The following is an 18,685-nucleotide window of genomic DNA, read 5'->3' on the forward strand; positions in this document are numbered from 1 at the left end:
GATTTCCCTTGGAATTATAGAACAGTACTCAAATATTGACATGTGATCTTATTCAGTTGCAGGATATTTTTCCATTTCATTTTTGTTTTATATTGATTTAATTTTAGTGGTTTTCATTGCTGCTGCTGCTGCTGCTGCTGCTGCTGTTGCTGCTGTTTTTGAAAAAGGGTCTTACTGTGTTGCTCTGCCTAGAACTCACTATGTAGATCTGGCTGGCTTTGAATTCACAGACATCAGCCTGCACCTGCCTCTCAGTTCTCGGATTAAATGTCTGGTTTACTGTTGGTTTTATATCTTACTATGTTACCAAGGAATATGAGAAGACATACTTGCCTCTTTCCTTTGCAAGGCAGCATGAGAAACTGATTGAGCAAGGAAACTTTGGAGCCTGAATTCTTGAAATTTCTGCCATTCGCAGTGAAAGCAGGGTGTCAAGATGACCTGGCATTTTCTTTTTTATGTCTAGGGACTGTGAGTGGTAAACCTCTTCATTGATGTCCGTTATCGGAGAAAGAATCCTCAACTGGCCAGGATTGTTGGAAACAATGAAATCGGGGGGGGATGAGGAGGGAACAGGCAGTAGAGAGCTTGCTAAGGAACTCTGGGAACCACTAAGGCATGCTATGGTAATGTCTCCCTAGACGAAATGGATTGTCTTCCCTCTGAACCCAGAAAGTAGGCAGGCTTGATGGAAATATTACCCAAGAATGGAAACTCGAGATCCACAATCTCACATTCTGAACTCAGATTCTTGGCTCTGCTTCTGGCTTGTCAAACGCCCTGGGCTAAGTCACTCGACCTGTGGGAACTAAGACTAAGCTGTCAGCCTGGCTTTTCAAAAGCACCTCAGCTGTCCTCCCACTCTGCCCCTGATTGTAGTCATTTAAGGTAGCAGGAACAAGTTGTTTCGACCTTGGTAACCTGGTGCGATTAAACAGACCATGCTGCAAGAATGTTTCAGTCAGGAAGAATGGACCTTTGTGAATACTTCAGAAATTGGACTTAGAGGGCACTCTGATGCTAGCTCCGGGGTTGGACTGCTTGAGCCCCAAAGTGGGCCCCTTCATCTCTACTTCTCTTTCTTTCAGCCTTTGCTGAAGGCAGAGACACCCAGTTAATATCTCAGCCAATTTGTAGGAGTAGTTAAGTCAGTATTGTAGTATTTCCGTTCTTGGCCAGGTACATAGCCACCTAGAAGTTATGGCTATTAAGTAGTATAATTTTTTTTTTTTACTAAGTAGTAGAGGGCCAAAAATGTGAACCTATGTCCACATTGACCAAAGGTCAGAGAATTGGAACTTACCCCTATTTCTTCAAGGTTATTGTGTTTCTACCTCAAAAAAAGAATTCTGCCCTCTCAAGGTTATTGTCAACAAGTGGATTTCAGGAATAGAGAAGTAGATACGTTTCTACCTCAAACAGAAGTCTAAGGATCTGACTAAGTTCCAGTTCCCTTAAGGAGACAACATTGGATTTCACCCAGGGAGTGGTTTGCCTACAGAATATTTTGGTCTCAGGTGTTTGTGTGACGTGTTTTGTTCTAAAAATAGAATGTTTAACTATGGATGTAGCTCACAACCTTCAATTGGTATGTTCACTTCCTTGTATCATGTTATTACAGTTTTTTGCCTTACTCCTACCTTTTGGGGTCAGGGGTATTTTAAGCAATTAGAAATTAAATGTGGGCAATTTTAGTATTCACTGGAATTCCTTCCTGGTACAATTCTATGTTTTTCTGTCTTATTATTTTCACATCTCTGTATTCTTTACTATATTTCTAAATCCCAATGTCCCTACTCTGGCAAGGGGTATTTTTATCAAGGCTCATTTCTAACACTAAGTGTTTTCTGGTAGAGTATACATTTTTTTTAAAAACAGCTTAGAAATATCTTCTATAACCCTACCTTCTTGATGTAACCAGGCTTAATCTAATATTTCATTATAGCCATGTGCCTTAATATGTTCTTCTATGCATATGTATAAATGTCTATGTTTAAACAAAATTCAGATAAATCTGTATTTTATAGTTCTGTGTATATCTATGAGCATTCTTTTTTAACATCCTTTTAAAAGTCACATTGCGTCTTTATATCTCATGATATAACTACCTGATTAGACCTGTTTTGCAGACAAAGGAACTGAACCACAGAGAATTGACAGATCTTTCCCTAGGTCATAGCACTAACAGATCCAAATACAGGTATCTTTCATTTTAAGTTGCATCCTTTGAACTACTACTTCACCATGGGGGATATATCTATTCCTCTTCATCACTATAGAAGTTCTTTTTCCTAAAATCTAGGTCCAAATTCTTGTGAAGTTTTGAATAATTCACTTTTGTGACTTAGACAAACTATGACAGAGGTAGATGTAAGGTTGGTGAATTCAAATGATTAGTTTTGAAAGGCCTCATGAAGGCCCCAGTATTCTTCCCTGGTTTCTTCATGCACAGTTATATAGACAGTCACACACAAATATGCTCATGCATGCATCACACAATTAATAGAAGTATGTCAGTTTACTTCTCATAATGTGTGATCTAGATAGGTTCGTTCCCATTACACAAATGGAAACATTGAGGCTTTGGCAATAATGAGAAAAACGTGACCAATACTGTGATTCTTAAAATTCTGAGTGGTAAAAAAAAAAAAAAAAAAAAAAAAAAAAAAAAAAAAAACAAGGGAGAAGCAGAAACACTGAGAGGTCAAATAAAGAGGGCAAGCCTAACCTCTATGATGGCACTCTGGACCATGACCTGCAACAGGAAAATAACTATCAGAAATTTTTGGATGAACTATGAATAAAGTGTTGAGTTTGAGTACATCAATTGGCTACAAACTTTGGTTTCTCAGTTTGGGCAACCATATGATGCAAGGTGACCATGTGAGGGGAAGCAGGTGACACTGTAAGGAACTCTGTGACTGTTTGTGACATTTGCTCATGGGTCTAAAATTAATTCAAAACGGAAATGATTTACAAGTATATTAAAGCATAGTTCTTAAGATGGCAAAAAAGGGTGATGGAAACCGTAGCAGCTGGAGACACGACTTTATCCAGGCTTCCTAGAACAATGACAAGGGCGTCACACTATACCACATATATGTTTGAAAAGTAAAAATCTATTTATAAGAAATGTAAATCACACTGAGAAGCCTAACCTGAAAGGCTCAGAACATTCTTTATCAGTAACACGGTGTGTTACTGAGCTGTTTTAACAATGAAGAAATGGGAGGCATTGCCATCCCTTTTCCCATGTCTCTCTGGTGACCCATGAATGTCTGTTGCATGTGGGGTACAGTCCCCTACCCTTAGGTGGCTTTTATTTGTCCTAAGAGTAGAGACAAGAACCCACAACCAATCCTCCCTTTGAGTTTTGCTAATTTCAGGAGGCTTAGACCACTCACTGGTGTGAGCCTCCCCTGCAAGGAGCTGTCCCACAACTGGTGCTGATCGCCTTCTCTACAAGGAGCTGTCCCACAACTAGTGCTGATCTCCAACTCTGCTCGCAGGAGGGTGTTCTATGAAGCTGGAGGAGCTGGGACCAGAGCCAGGTCTCTATGGAGAGTGGAACCCCTTCGGATAAGGTAACACATGGTCCATATGGTGCCATTTGCAAGACTGGTTGGTTTTCCAGTACAGTCCATTCTCTTCTATTTATAATTTTTTATATGTGAGAGCTAAATTCTGAAATTTCTATGGCTTTGATTATAAGGAAGCAGAGAGAAAAAGAGACAGAAAGACAGAAAGGGAGAGGAGACTGACTTCCTCACTTCCAAGATATTTCCAGGTTCCTACTTTGATTCTATGGTTGGTTGCACCCTGTTCTTATAGAGCCTAGAGCCTAGGTAATCAAACACTAGCTCTGGCATTACCTAAAGCCCTCAGAGCCTCCCCTCCCTTATGTTATTAAACAAGATATTCAGTGAATATCTTGGCTCCAGTTAAGAGCTATCTTTAAATAACAAAGATAGACAGGTAGTCATGATGGCAGCTAGTAAAATAAATAAGACTCAAACTTGATGTAACTATGAAGAAAACAACATTTGTCAGAATATTTCAAACAGTAATGTACGTAGGTGGAAGGAAAAAAGCCTGGTTTTTCCAACCATGAGCTTGAATAACAGCTTTTAAAGTTTGAGTAATTTGTCATTTAAACTCCAAATACTGTAGGCCCATCTTGTTGAGAGCACATTCTTTCTGCTGGGATCATAGGTAAGTCAAGTTAGAGCTAACCAGCTGTGGGTAAGAGAGGAGGGGATGGATATTGTCACCTGCTTCTCCTTCTCCATTTCCTCCCTAACACTCAGGTCAGTGTCTCCCTAAACATGTGCTTGACGGAGAATTCTTCCTCATGAGTGGCATTTACCCCCTAAGATGGTCTACTAGAGATGAAAAAATAGTGGCAATTCCCCTACATCTCCCTCCCCTTTTTGTCTCATTTACATAGCTTATTAAGAAACTTTTGAAGATGCTTAATTGGAGTGTATCACTGTTGTATAAGAAAGAAATGAAACTGAGATATATATGTATATATAATTAATGTGTACGTGTGTGTGTGTTAAAAAGAGGGAGAATGGGAGAGAGAAAGAGAAATGCCAATTTATTTTTAATGAGGCACCCACTTGTTCACTTGCTCAAGAGTTCTTGTTTATGGGACATTTCCAGTGCCAAGGTAGGTAGATACAAACTGTCACAGTTGTAGTTGTGAGTTCTTTCTTTACATCAGACACTGTGATTTTTGATTCTCAGGTGTTCCTAAAATTGAAGACATGGGAAATGATTTCAAAGTTTGACACATACATGGTATCCTAACTTTAAGGATCCATTTTGAATTACTAGTGATCCCATGGATAATTTCTCCCCTAATATTCACCATAACTCCTTTAAATGCTAACCTTCTGGTGAAGGGCCATAAAAGATGGACATTCCACCTGAGTTTTTCCTTATCTCAATCCTTCAATCCTTACTACCTGCCCCTCCTGGCAGGCTGAACCCGCAGTGGTTTTAGGCTTTGGTTTGCTTGTTTTCTTGTCTCTCATGAAGACAAGGCTCTTTATGATTGATGATGAAGTATTTGAATTCCTATAACCAAATGGAAAGACTGGTTTCCCAGATACAAGTGTTCCTAGACATGAAGTCTTCCCATCATTTTGAGATGGTTTGCATCAGGATACTTATTGGTGGACTGAATGGTAGGTTGGAACTCAGGACTTCCAGTCATAGTATGTACTACACTGCCCTTTGGATCACAGCGCTTTCCTTAATGGGGAATCAAACAAAAGCACTGTGCTGAGTTGTAGACAGACAGGAAACAGTTCAGTGACCTTTACTGATAAACCCCAGAGAGGGAATAACTCTGGGGTTAAAGAAAGTATGGGATAAATGTTGAACAGCATTGACTTCTGTGTAATATAATTTCTTATGTGCTTTTCGCCAGCTGGAGTGGCAGTAACATCAGATGGGGCCAGGCTTTCCGGCTCCGGCATCTCACCACCGGCCATTACCTGGCCTTGACAGAGGACCAAGGTCTTCTTCTACAAGACCGAGGAAAGTCGGACACCAAGTCCACAGCCTTCTCCTTCCGGGCATCAAAGGTAAGGTGTTATGGAATAAACTTTGACTCTGCATTGGAAGTAAAAGTGAAGTCCTCCGGGTACAACTCTGACTGAAAAGAATAGAGACTGGAACAGTCTCCAGCATAGACCCCTGACAATTGTGCTCTTTGATCTTTGGAGATGACCTCCTGAGAGAACATCTATCTGAGATGAAGGATAAAGTCTGTAAGAGGGAACTAGTAACTCTTAGAAAGTGTACAATCATCAGAGTAGACAATATTGCTCACAGGAGAAAGGAAGCTATAATCTTAGAGTTTTATAGAGTTATTAGGACTTCTAATTTTTTTTCTCATTTCTTAGCTTTGTCCTGTCCACTCAAATTTTACTGAGAGTACATCCTTAGGTAGTTATGTTAATTCTGAATGGAAAAGTTCCTCATCTGATGTGCATACAAACAACTACCTTTTCAACTACCTAGCGTTCAGTCAAGTTTGGATTCTGCCTAGCTGAGCGCTGGATATGACTGGAGTCAGAATTGCATGCTGAGCTAACTTCTGATGGACAGTTGGATGCACCGACACTTTCTGATTGTTCTGGAGAGATCATCCAAGCATAAGAAGAGCTCAGCACAGATGTATGCATGGCTATCAGGATGTCTGCTCCTCTGAGAGTGTGGGCATTCTCTCCTTTGGGAACTTCATCTCTAGTTTCATTCTTCCTTGCATTTTCTGAGAAGTAGGTTTTTATTTCTTTTCTCAACGTGATTTCTGTGAAGGGTTATTGATGGTTCTGTTTATGATGGTAGGTCTTCACTTGACAGCTGAATGTTCTATGGAACATCTCTGATTCCTGAGCATCAGGAGAAAATAACCTCTTCAGCACTGCCCTCCCCAACCCTTCATGGTTCTGTGATCTGCTCATTAAGAAAGAGAAACACTTTGGCATAAAAGTTTTATTTACCACAGAAATTAAGCTTTGTACATCTGTTTTTTGTTTTGTTTTTTATTTGTTTGTTTGTTTTTTGAGACAGGTTTCTCTGTGTATCTCTGGCTGACCTGGAACTCACTCTGTAGACCAGATTGGCCCCTAACTCACAGAGATCTGCCTGCCTCTGCCACCCTAAGTACTGGGATTAAAGGCGTGCACCACCACCACCTGGCTTCACATCTGTATTTTAAACATTAAAAATAGCCAAGTTTAGAGGCTGGAGAGAGAGATACTTCTACATCTAAAATATACTGCTCTTGCAGAGGACCTGGGGTTGGTTTTTGGCACCCACATCAAGGAGGAGGATCCAACACCTCTGGCTTCCATAAGCATCTGTGTTAAGATGTACATACCCACACACAGATGTACATACAGGCACATATTTAAAAAGTAAAGTAAATGTTTAGAAATACATGAGTTTCATGCCCATTTCTTACTAAACCCACTTTAAATGCCACTTTTTCTCTATCTCCTGTGTGGTGGCTTGCAGGCTACAGTCTGTCTTTCTGAGCATATGTCTTTCCTTTTACCATCAATCCTTTCTCCTTTGTTTCAAGATTCCTAGCTTGAGGGTTTGGGATTTTGTGGTTTGTTTGTTTGTTTGTTTGTTTGACTGTCCTGGAACTTTCTGGCCTTTAACTCACAGACAACTGCCTGCCTCTGTCTTCTCAGTGCTGGAATTAAAGGCAAGTGCCACCATTGCCTGCCTGAGGATTTTAAATTTATGTATATTTAGCAATTATTCTGGCTACCAGGAAGTGATTTATGGCAGTCCATTTTACTAAAATGATAGATGAAAAAAAAAAAACAGAAAAGATATAAGAACAGCAGCGGGCAAGGTACCGTTCTCTCCTGAGAGATGGGGTGTAGAGGGAGGGGATCAGCAGGTAGGGAGGAGGGAGGAAGGTGGGAAGTGAGAAGTGACTCATGGTGGCTGATGATCCACACAGTCCCTTTCTGAGAATGTCCCTTGGCCCTTTCCTACCTGAGCTTTGCACCTCCTTTCCCCCAACCTGCTATAGATATGCTGGACTAGCAAAATTATGGCAAGGTCTTTACTGTTTCATTTACATGAAGATTCAGTCAAACTCCCAGGCAGCTGGCAGGATCCTGCTCCCAAGGAACCTCTCCACTGCATTTCTTCCTTGCCTTAGCCTTGTGCAGCAAGGCTCCGCAATGTGCAATGGTTTCTGGGGGAAGTTACACTCAGCCCCATAGGATCGTTACAACACTTTTATTACTTACATCACTTCTTGCTTCTGTTTTATCTTCCCAAAGCCCATCATTTTCCTCCTCAAGTCCCTCCATTTTCACATACAAGGAGGCTAGCACCCAATGTATAAAATGTCACTGTGATTCTATGAAAGCCAGCAGCTTAACAGAACTAGATGTCGGAGCTGACCCGTGCAATTGGCAGCATGCTTACATTTTACTGGAGTCGCTCTATTAGAGGTTTTAAATAACTTTCCATTCATTTGTACTCAGCCCAGTTAGCTTCATTTCCATTATAAAAGAATCAAAACTGAAATTACTTCAGCTCCATAGCAGGCACATATGGCTGTGTTCCCACAGGAAATCGGGGCTCCCTTTGAAATGTAGTGTGGGAGAAACATTTGGAATCATAGACTGTGAAGCTACACACAAAAAAAGAAAGACCATGTGGGGAGCACTCATCTTGCCATACCCCCATGAAATTGCTATGGGGGAAGATCCAATGGGAGGTGTCCTGGCTTCCCCGGGGCCTCCACATGGCTCCAAGCTCAGGAACTAGTTGCAAGCGATCTTCCCAGCATGCACTTTCGTGAGCTTCACTGGACAGTAGTGATGACCTCCAGAAGACACAAGGGATGGGACTCTACCTTTCAACTGTACGTGGGCATGATGTCCTCACTCTTTCCTGTTATCCATGTTAGTTAATAGAGTAGACAGTAGACAACATTTCAGGGTCTAAATGAGTTTGAGATACCTCCGTAGAAAGGCTAATTTGTAGAGACAGAGAGTTGTATTCTGTTAGGAGAAGGTGGAGTGTTCATTTGCCCGTCTCTATAAGATGGACAGTCTAGTAATAGAAAAAGAGGTTCCTGGGGGTAGTAGTGTTTGTGCTTCAGTCACATGTCCTTAAAGGATGCTGGTCTGGGCCCCTTTCATTTGTAATTGTAAAATTCTCATCCTCTCGTCTGAAATAAAGTTGCATTAGTCTGTAGTAGCTGTGACTGCAATAAGAGGCCGTGGAACAGTTGCCAGTACATAATGTCTTTAGCAAGCTACATCTCCAGGAAGGGGACAGGTAGGTGCTCCTGAGGAGTCTGTGTATGCTGTAAGATTAACGTGTGAACAAGACCTGATGGCACAGGTTCACAAGCCTTGCTCCTCAGGGGGTTGAAGTAGAGGGATGATGAGCTTAAAGACCTACCTTGACTGCAGAGTAAGTTGAGGACCAGCCTAGTGAATTTAGCATGAACGGTAATAAAAGACAAAAAGAGGATGTAAACCAAGTTCAGTTCCAGAGCACTTGCCCAGCATGTGTAAGGCCCTGGGTTCAATCCCTGGTACCACACAATGAAAAAACAGGGCCAGGCATAGGCGTTCACACCTTTAAACTCAGAACTCAAGAGTCAGAGGCAATAGAATCTCTATGTGAGTCTGAGGCCATCCTGATCTACATAGGAAGTTCCAGGACAGCCAGGGCTATGTAGAGAGGCCCTGTCTCAAAAGCCAAAATCAATAAACAAACAAACAAACAAACAGATAATTGGGATGTGACCAAGCTTTCCTGAAAGGTGACCACATCTAAGCACCAACTGCAGTTAGAGGCCTGGACCTGATTCTGGTGATTCTAAGATCATTGGGGAAATTATATGAAACATGGAGAATAAAGAACAGAAAATGATCATGACCCAGGCTCCCACACCACCACTTTAGCAGAATTATTCTCATCAAATAGAGGTTCTGGGATATGTTGTTGCCTCTGAAAGATAGCACCCCAACTCTGAAAGTGATAGTGTGACGTGTAACACAGCTTTAACATTGCCTAATTCTGGGCTTGACTCTCATCTGTTTTTCATGAAACCTGGAAAATAATTCTTTACCTATTCTGACCTCATTTGAAGTCTGTCATGAAGGCTTGTTTATATCTGACCTCTGCCTGGCCCTCCATCATGTCTCTTGCCACTTTCCTGTGGTCCCTTTTAGATCCAGCATACTGTATGCTTACCAGTCCTTGAATGTGCTGTTTTTCTCACTAACAACCTTTTCCTATAGCATTCATTCGTCTCTACACATCACTACTAGTGAGGCTATTCATATACTTCCAGGAAAGTATGAGGTGGAGCTTATGAGAACAAACACTGCTCATGCTTCCAGTAGGTGGTCCTGGTGATAATGAACATGCATATCTGAAATGGATTTGTATTCCAGCATCTCTGGATATTATGTAAAAACTGCAGTTGAAAACGGCCTGATGAAGGAATATATAAATGTAATCATAAAAGTCCACCGTGAAACTCATTTCAGGCTAACCTCCTTCATCTTCGTAGCGACGTTCTGCCTTGCTTGTGTAATCATTTTGCTATCAGCTCATCGCTGTATGCATTCAATGAGAGAGATTCATTTTATTTTGAACATCTAAGTCAAATTTCTGCGAATTTGATTTCCCATCATTTTCCACGGTCTTGACATTGCAAGGCCGTTCCCTAAGGAGCGTCAGATAATGTGGTTTAATATTTACTCTGGCGTGGCAAATGCTATTTAGATGTCATGCTTCAATGTCAGCTTACAGCACTGCATTCCTTTCAGGCAAGGTTGAATTAATAATATTAAATCAGACCTATTGTGTGTAGCCATTCATTTTATGGCTAGTCTATATGTACTTTTAAGAACCAGTCTTGAAATGATGGAGGTAGATTCCCACATTTTTCCTATTTCATTGTGTAAGGGTGTAGAGCTGTCACTGTTTCAGATGAGAGGGAATTTTTCCTCAAAACAAAGAACATTTCATTCAATTTGGAAAGAATTTATCAAATACCTGTTATGTATTAAATACTGTGTTCTTGTTCAACCTGTTTCTCATGGGCTTTTTAATGTCAGCTGTCTGAAGCACCCCCCAAACAAGGGGGCAACTGGGCTCCTAGTACGTCCGTCTTTGGACATAATGGTGCCGAAGTTGTGTCTTACTAGTGATTGTTCCCTCCTGAAAGTCACCAAATGGGCAGGAAGCGGGTACAGGTTTTTCCCGACCCACAACTCATATGGCAGTGAATAGCTATGAACAGGGCTCAACACAAACAAGTGAACTTATTTAAGACATCATAACGGTTTGGGTCTTCTTCTTGTTCTGTAACTCAACCGCACAGTTCTCAAGGGTGGCTTTTGTAGATGACAGGGTTCTGTCACCATATCAGAAGGTCGGACATATGTGGTAGAGCAAAAGAAGGGAAAGTCAGAGGAGAAATATAAACATATGATCTGAAGATCCGGAGATACCACCACCCACTGCGGTTTCGTTTACATCACAACTACAAAGGATTTAGACTTCTCTAATGAGTGTGTTTTCCCAAGCCTTTGTTGTTCAAAGTGAACCAAATAAAGGCAGTTTAGGAAAACCATGTACTGTGAAGTGGGAGAAATTGAGATTCACCCATTTTCTGTTCAACCTCAATATTTCTTTTTATAAAACTAGGGATCAAGATGTATATTTTTGAAGGATTATTTTGAGGACTAAAGGAGACCAGGAAGGTGACCCATGAAGGTGTATTTTTTAAACCAAGAAGTGAAAGTTGGGTTGCCGACCTGGGGGTGGTGATAGAAAGATAAAAGAGAAAATGTGGACTTCTCTTGGGAAATGTGCTTTGCCTGTGGAGGCGGATGGGCCTGCTCACTAACGTGCTCTGAACAGAAGGACGTCCTTGTCATCGCACATAGCAGAGGCTTGCCACCAGCCCCAAGACTCCCCAGGCTCAATGCAGCATTCTACAGGCTATAAATGTTTTTTTTTTTTTTTCGAGACAGGGTTTCTCTGTGGTTTTGGAGCCTGTCCTGGAACTAGCTCTTGTAGACCAGGCTGGTCTCGAACTCACAGAGATCCGCCTGCCTCTGCCTCCCAAGTGCTGGGATTAAAGGCGTGCGCCACCACCGCCCGGCCAGGCTATAAATTTTTTAAGGCAATATTAAGACCGCTAGTTCTAGTTCATGAGGGTACCATATTGGTATAGTGAACCCAGAGTTGATTCCTCATGGTTTCTGCAGAGACAGGTAGACAGAAGTGGACTCATCTTGACCTTCTGCAAAGACTCCCTTCCGCATCTGTTAATATGTTTCATCATCTCTTCTCTTTCTCTGAAATATTTTAAATACTTACAGTATATGTTGTAAAGGTATTTTGTAACTTCCATGGACACATGTCGTCTTATTATGTTAAATGATTACTCGTTTACTCTAATACGTTTGAATTAGAAACTTTTCAGACATCTTCTTGCAGATTATTGCCATACCTTACAGCACCCGCTTCCCTCCTCAGACTCCCTGTCTGTCTACCTTTCTCCCTGATACTAGGATGGCTATTCTAAGATGCAGCCTGGTGCCTTCATGGCCTTGCATTAGCTGCATTAGCTTTCCCCAAAAACAGATGCCAGACGATGCTAGGAATGCTGCGTTAAACAGAACTGAATTGATTACTTTTGCAGATAATGATGATGCTTGACTTTTAATGTGAGACTTATAATCTTGAATGCTTCTGTTTGGCTTCTAGAAGACACATCATTTGTCTAAAGGCATCTTTTTCTGCAGAAAGTCTGTTAATATTGTGATTCTGAAAAGTATGAACCTATAGGTCTCTTTAGTCCTTAGATTTTCCCAACTTCCTCTCGAGACTTCATCACTCTCCTTGTCTAATTTTTTTATTTACCAGGATCCCATGCCCTTCTGTATCCGTATTGCTATGGCTTGAGTGAGGCCCCTAGGGGTTTATTTTATTAGAACTATATCCTTATAGTGAGGTGTTATGGGGTAGAAACTTGGACAGATAGCTCAACAGTGAAGAACCCTTGTTCCTACAGGAGTCAGGTTCTTTTCCCAGCACCCTCAGGGTGGTTCATGTCGATCTTTAACTCCAGTTCCAGGGGATCTGACACCCTCTTCCAGCCTCTGCTAGTACTATGCATACATGGGGCTTTTAGATAAGTACAAACAAAACATTCATATCTAAAAAATAACTTTTTTAAAAATAAAAGAGTGTGGGAAAAGCTTCCCTAGACTGTGTAGTGATGAGGTGTTTGGGTTTTGTTGTGATTGGATAGTGTTACCAGGATGAATACTGTGGATACTGGTGGCTTTATAGAAGGAGAGACAGACCAGCACAAAGTGCAATTGTCCTTTGAATGCATACCATATCACCTGTTTGTAATTGAGTTATGTGTGTAACTTCTCAAGTTTGTATAAATACAAATCTGCTTTTCTTATAAATTAGAAGTATATAGAGCCGGGCGGTGGTGGCACACGCCTCTAATCCCAGTTCTAGGGAGGCAGAGGCAGGTGGATCTCTGTGAGTTCAAGGCCAGCCTGGTCTACAAGAGCTAGTTCCAGGACAGGCTCCAAAGCTACAGAGAAACCCTGTCTTGAAAAACAACAACAATAACCAAAACAAAAGAAAAAACAACAAAAAAGTATGTATTTCAACTATTACTTTATATTATATTGGCCTTTAAATAGCTAAGGCATTGATGCAATTGATTACTTATCTATACTAATGGAAAAGCCATTTAAAGAAGTCTGTTAAAATGGGTTTTGGGAATCAGATCTGGCTTAAATTCTGTTCTTTTTTTTCTAGCTGTGTGGCCTAGAGAAAGTTGTTGAATCAATATAGGTCTCAGTTTATCCTCAATAAAGCAAGTTGATAAAAAGCAGTGTGACCTTTGGCAGGGTTAGAAAAAATGTTTGTAGAGATTTATGTATTACTCTGGTCACCTGTAGACACAGTACTTTATGTGTTGGTGTTGCTGAGAACTTAGCAAAGCAGCTGGCTCGTAATAGGCACTGAGAAGGTATTATTTCTGGAGAATAGCAACTTGCTCATCTAAGCCATATGCTAATGTGTCAGTTGGGATGTACTCATAGGCATCTCCTCTATAGCTGTCAACGGAGAAAGTGCTACCTATTGCCTTTCAGCAAGAATCAGGACAAGTAATCTATTCCTTCTCAGAATCATCATTGACAGGCAAAGATGACATCAATATACTGATATGCAAATCGAATATATGCAGAACACTAAAACAAACTGTTTGCAATCTATTTCAAGAACAGCACTATATGGAATGCAAAAAAAATTTCTTGTTCTCTTTGATAAAGCCTTTGTTTCCCAGAGAGGAAGTGTCTGTGCCAACAAAGGTGACTCACATGTATTCAAATGTAGACTCTTCTCGCTACCCAGGAGCGATAAAGCAGTGGACTAGAAAGTGATTGTCTTTGAACCTATGTTTTGTTAGTTCTGAAGACTGGAGGATATGCCTGACCACACATAGCCAGGTCAGAAAGTACCCAGTAAGCTGAGCGATGGTGGCGCACGCCTTTAATCCCAGCACTCGGGAGGCAGAGGCAGGCGGATCTCTGTGAGTTCGAGACCAGCCTGGTCTACAGAGCTAGTTCCAGGACAGGCTCCAAAGCCACAGAGAAACCCTGTCTCGAAAAACCAAAAAAAAAAAAAAAAGAAAGAAAGAAAGTACCCGGTAGGAGACGAACAAAGATGTTTTAGAGTTTCTACTACTTTCATAAAGCACCATGACCAAAAACAATTTGTGGAGGAAAGAGTTTATTTCACCCTACAAGTCCATCATCTAGGGACGTCAGGGCAGGAACTCAAGGAAAGAACCTGGAAGCAATAGCTGAAGCAGAGGGTGTGGAGCAATGCTTCTTGCTGGCATCCTTTTCGTTATCTCGTCAGGACCAACAACCAGGACTATAGTGGGCCCTCCCACATTAACTATCAACCAAGAAAATGCCTTGGATCCCTTTAAGAACTCCAGTTCTCTCCATACTCAGATAAGATTCAAAGATGTCAACGTATCAAAATATGAAGAAAAGGTTAGCATACAAACACTACCATTGTAGAACTGCAGAAGTGATCAGGTAATTCAAGTAATAATGCCAATAAAATCCCAAAGAAAAGAAGAATTTATTGCATCAAGATGTTCCCCGAGAGCTGTGAGTAGAACTCTGTGAAGAACCTACCAAGGATGTGGGAAGATGTGCGTTCTATCCCCAACACTGAAATGAAAAGGTTGTCACTCATAAACCAGTTTGATTAAAGCACATGATTAAAACATAAGAACTCCCGAGTTCTAAGAACTAAAAGGAGGCAATTAGTTTAAGCCTGTTCTTCAGTAAAACCCCATTTCTGGCAATGGGATGACTGCATCTGAGGCCATGGTCATGTGATAGATGAGCTTCAGTCACGTGAGCACAGTCAAGCTTCCCTGACACCAGTACAGTCGCATGACCACAGTCAAGCTTCCCTGACACCAACTTCTTTTGTTTCCTTGGTGATTTCTCAACATTGTGAATTGCTGGGTTGAGCTGAGGTTTGTGTTTGTTGACATTGATATCTGAGTCTTATTGTTTTTATTCTTCTAAATGAGAAGCATCCACCGCAGTGACCACTGCAGACCTTTTGGAAGATGATGCTCTTATGTAAGGGCGAAGGCACAGACACACTGTAGAGAATGGTGGCTCGTTTGTTTCAGAGACTGAAGGGAAAGGAGCCTCCTATTTATTTTATTTTGGAAAATCCATATTTAAATAAACAAAAAATGACAAAATAAATTGCTAGTTGAGAATATGCATTATTTTTACCAGAAGCAATTAGAAATCAGTATAATTACCACATAACAGCTGTCTTTTGTGTTGTTTCTATTTTAGTGTGTTGACTATAGCTAGAGAGTAGGCAGCAGATAAAAGTTTTGACATCTTGTAAGCCCTGTTACTGTCTAGAACATCTATAGGACTATTCATATTTCTGTGATGAAAATCAGCTATCCATTGTTTCATAGAATAAATGCATTCTTGACCAATCGCCTATAGGGAAAGTCCTGATATATCAAATCCGTTTTTCCTACCCATGTATGTTACAAAATCAGAAATCCATTCTTTTTAATATGTTCATTTTGAGAAATAAGGTATTTTTAATATTCTAGCTAGTGTCTCAGTCCATATTTAAAACAAAAAGCTTCTTATGAAATATTAATACTACTCAAATTGATATTTTATGTGTTCATAAAGCAGCTGATTTTCATTTTATGAAAGTCTGAGGGAAAGAAATAAGAACTGAAGTAGAAAATAAATACACATGGAAGGAAAAAAAATCACTCAGTAATACATGCCACCTCACAATAGGTTCCCTAAGTAATATAGGTGCTGAGTCCTCTGTTAAGGATCCACAATGCACTGCCCTGATTCCTTTCATAGATCTGTTCCAGGATGCTAAGTGTTTAATAGATGATCAAGGCAATGCTGGGGAGATGCAGCTAGAGGTACTAACTCTCTTTACCAACTGTGTGACATCTAAAGGGAAAACTGAAAGATGAGTCCCATTTAGAGTAATGGAGAAAACACAGACGCTAGACATGATTTTGTTTTTTCTTTGACATTTTCAAACGTATACAATATATACTGATCATCTCCTCCTCTCTCCCCATCTCCCACTCCATTCATGACCCAACCCCAGTCACATCTCTCTCCTAACTTCATCCCCTTGTTGTTAATTTTTATCTTTATTTAAATAGAGGTAGATTTCTTTTTATTTTTTATATTTTTATTGTAAAATATCTTTTCATATAATATAGTCTAATTAATGGCTTGCCTCCCCCAACTTCTCCCAGATCCTGCCTGACTTCTTGGCTGCATTTGGCATTTACTCCTTGAGTGACTTTAAGCAAATTATTTCTTTCATTTTTCTCATCTGTAGAACTAGGACAATATCTGTAGCCCCATCCGAGGCTTTGCTGTGAAGAGTTAGTACCTGAACCTGTAAAGAACTTAAAGTTGGTGCTGAGCGTGATAAGGGCTCAGTCCACACGATGCCCAGCATTAAGAAGAGGAGGGGTGTTGTTGCAATCAAAGGGAATAGCATGCCGCATTTGTCATTCTGCAGAATATTCAAAGTGCTACGTAGATAATGACTTTTACAGCTGAGCAATTTAATGCAAGGTAGAGAAGAGAAATGGACATAGAATGTTAGAACACAGCCAGAGAGGCCCTATCGATGAGGAAAGAAACAAAGCTGCTATGCATCGGGATCTATTACATGCGGCAGACACATCAGGCTGTCGCGGGGGGGGAGGGGGGCTTACTTAGCATAGAAGTTCTGTTTCCATACTAGAGGACAGGGGGAAATAGTGGACACTGGGGAATGAAACTGGCTGTGACCATAACGGAGGTGGTCACTTGTCAGCTTCCCTTCACTTTAAAACACACTAGAGAAGGCTGAAAGGAGGATGGGTGAGTTTGGCTCCGAATTTCAGAATTTCCAGCCCATAAGCTGCTGGCTCCACTACTTTGAGCTCTGTGGTGAGACCAGAGTATTATTTTATTTATTTATTTATTTGTTTGTTTATTTATTTATTTATTTTTCGAGACAGGGTTTCTCTGTGGTTTTGGAGCCTGTCCTGGAGCTAGCTCTTGTAGACCAGGCTGGTCTCGAACTCACAGAGATCCACCTGCCTCTGCCTCCCGAGTGCTGGGATTAAAGGCGTGCGCCACCACCGCCCGGCGAGACCAGAGTATTATTACGGCGCGATATGAATGATGAAGAAGGCATTTACCCCACACCAACCAGAAGCAAAACTATCTTCAATAGAGCCCTAAGTCCATCCCACCAGGCTCTTTGTCTTAACATTATACCACCTCCCAATAGTGCCCCAGGCTGACAATGGCCTCTAACATAAGGCTACTGGGAATATTTAAGATCCCAATTTCAGCATAGCCCTAAGAGAGAGACTAATATACAAATAACAAATTTACCTTAAAACACAGTAGTGCTTCTACATGTTAAAAAAAAAAAAAAAACTTCCTCTTTATTTATTTTTACCTTTTCATTAGTTCTTTTAAAATTACATACAATGTGTTCTAATAGTATCCAACACCCCCCCCCCATACTTCCCAGTTATGGGGGGGAGGTCTGTGGAAACTCACTGACCAACAACTCTAAAAGAGGTAACTAATTCCTGGGCTTTTTATTTGTTAGCCTCTGGTGTCTAGTAGGGACATCATCACCTCAATTATAGAATAATTCCACGTTAACATGTATTTTCTCTCTCTCTCCTCTCTCTTCTCTCTCTGTATTCTCTCTCTGTATTTCCTCTCTCTCTCTCTCTCTCTCTCTCTCTCTCTCTCTCTCTCTCTCTCTCTCTCTCTCTCTCTCTCTCCCTCTCTCTCTGTATGTGTGTGAACATGCTTCCATAGTAGTAGGTTCCATATGGCTTTATTCGTATTTATTCCTCCCCGTATTCTCTACCCCCTTGTGTCCCCCACTCCAGTTTAACCTCTTCTCTATTATTTTCCTCACTAATATTTTGACCTCTGTAGATATTCAAAATGAAATATACGTATCTGAAGATTCAAAACTAGCATCCACAAATGAGAAAAATCATGTGACATTTGCCTTTCTGGGATTGGGTTTCCTCACTTGTAATAATTGCTTCTAGCTCCATCCATTTACCTATTAGTTTCATAATTTTATTTTTCTTAACAGCTGAATAGTACCCTGCTGTGTAAATATATCACATTTTCATTATCCGTTCATCAGTTTATAGACAGTAGACTGTTTCTGTGTCCTGGATGTTATGACTATGATATTCACAGATGGTATTTTTAAGCTCCTGAATTATAGTATTTGTGGAAGATAAGCATTTTAATTATGGAAGATATTAATCACTGAAAATGAGTTAACTGACCGCTTAAAAGTCATTAACATATCTGTGTTAGGATGAGGGAGGTAAAAATATAATAAAGATGAATATAAAATCAGAGAATAAGAAACCTACCAACTGCTTCCTTTTCCATGGTTTTAAATACCTTTAAAGTGGCCAAAAGCTTCAGTGCACCGGTTTTACAATTAACAGCAGATAAAGGAAGCCAGTCTTTCTAAACTCCTGACT

At 40.6% G+C, this 18,685-nt stretch overlaps 1 protein-coding gene across 1 annotated transcript in view; it reads left to right on the forward strand.

The window, feature by feature from the left end:
* The window catches only part of Ryr3 (ryanodine receptor 3), a 526,065-nt gene that overhangs the window by 227,702 nt on the left and 279,678 nt on the right, over positions 1–18,685 (forward strand). Inside the window, exons 9-10 of the mRNA XM_057780394.1 lie at positions 3,510–3,584; positions 5,438–5,594. Of these exons, the coding sequence (XP_057636377.1) occupies positions 3,510–3,584; positions 5,438–5,594 (232 nt within the window). The remainder of the gene's footprint in view (positions 1–3,509; positions 3,585–5,437; positions 5,595–18,685) is intronic.

The sequence above is a fragment of the Chionomys nivalis genome, chromosome 9 (genome assembly GCF_950005125.1).
Source record: "Chionomys nivalis chromosome 9, mChiNiv1.1, whole genome shotgun sequence".
NCBI classification, from domain to species: domain Eukaryota; kingdom Metazoa; phylum Chordata; class Mammalia; order Rodentia; family Cricetidae; genus Chionomys; species Chionomys nivalis.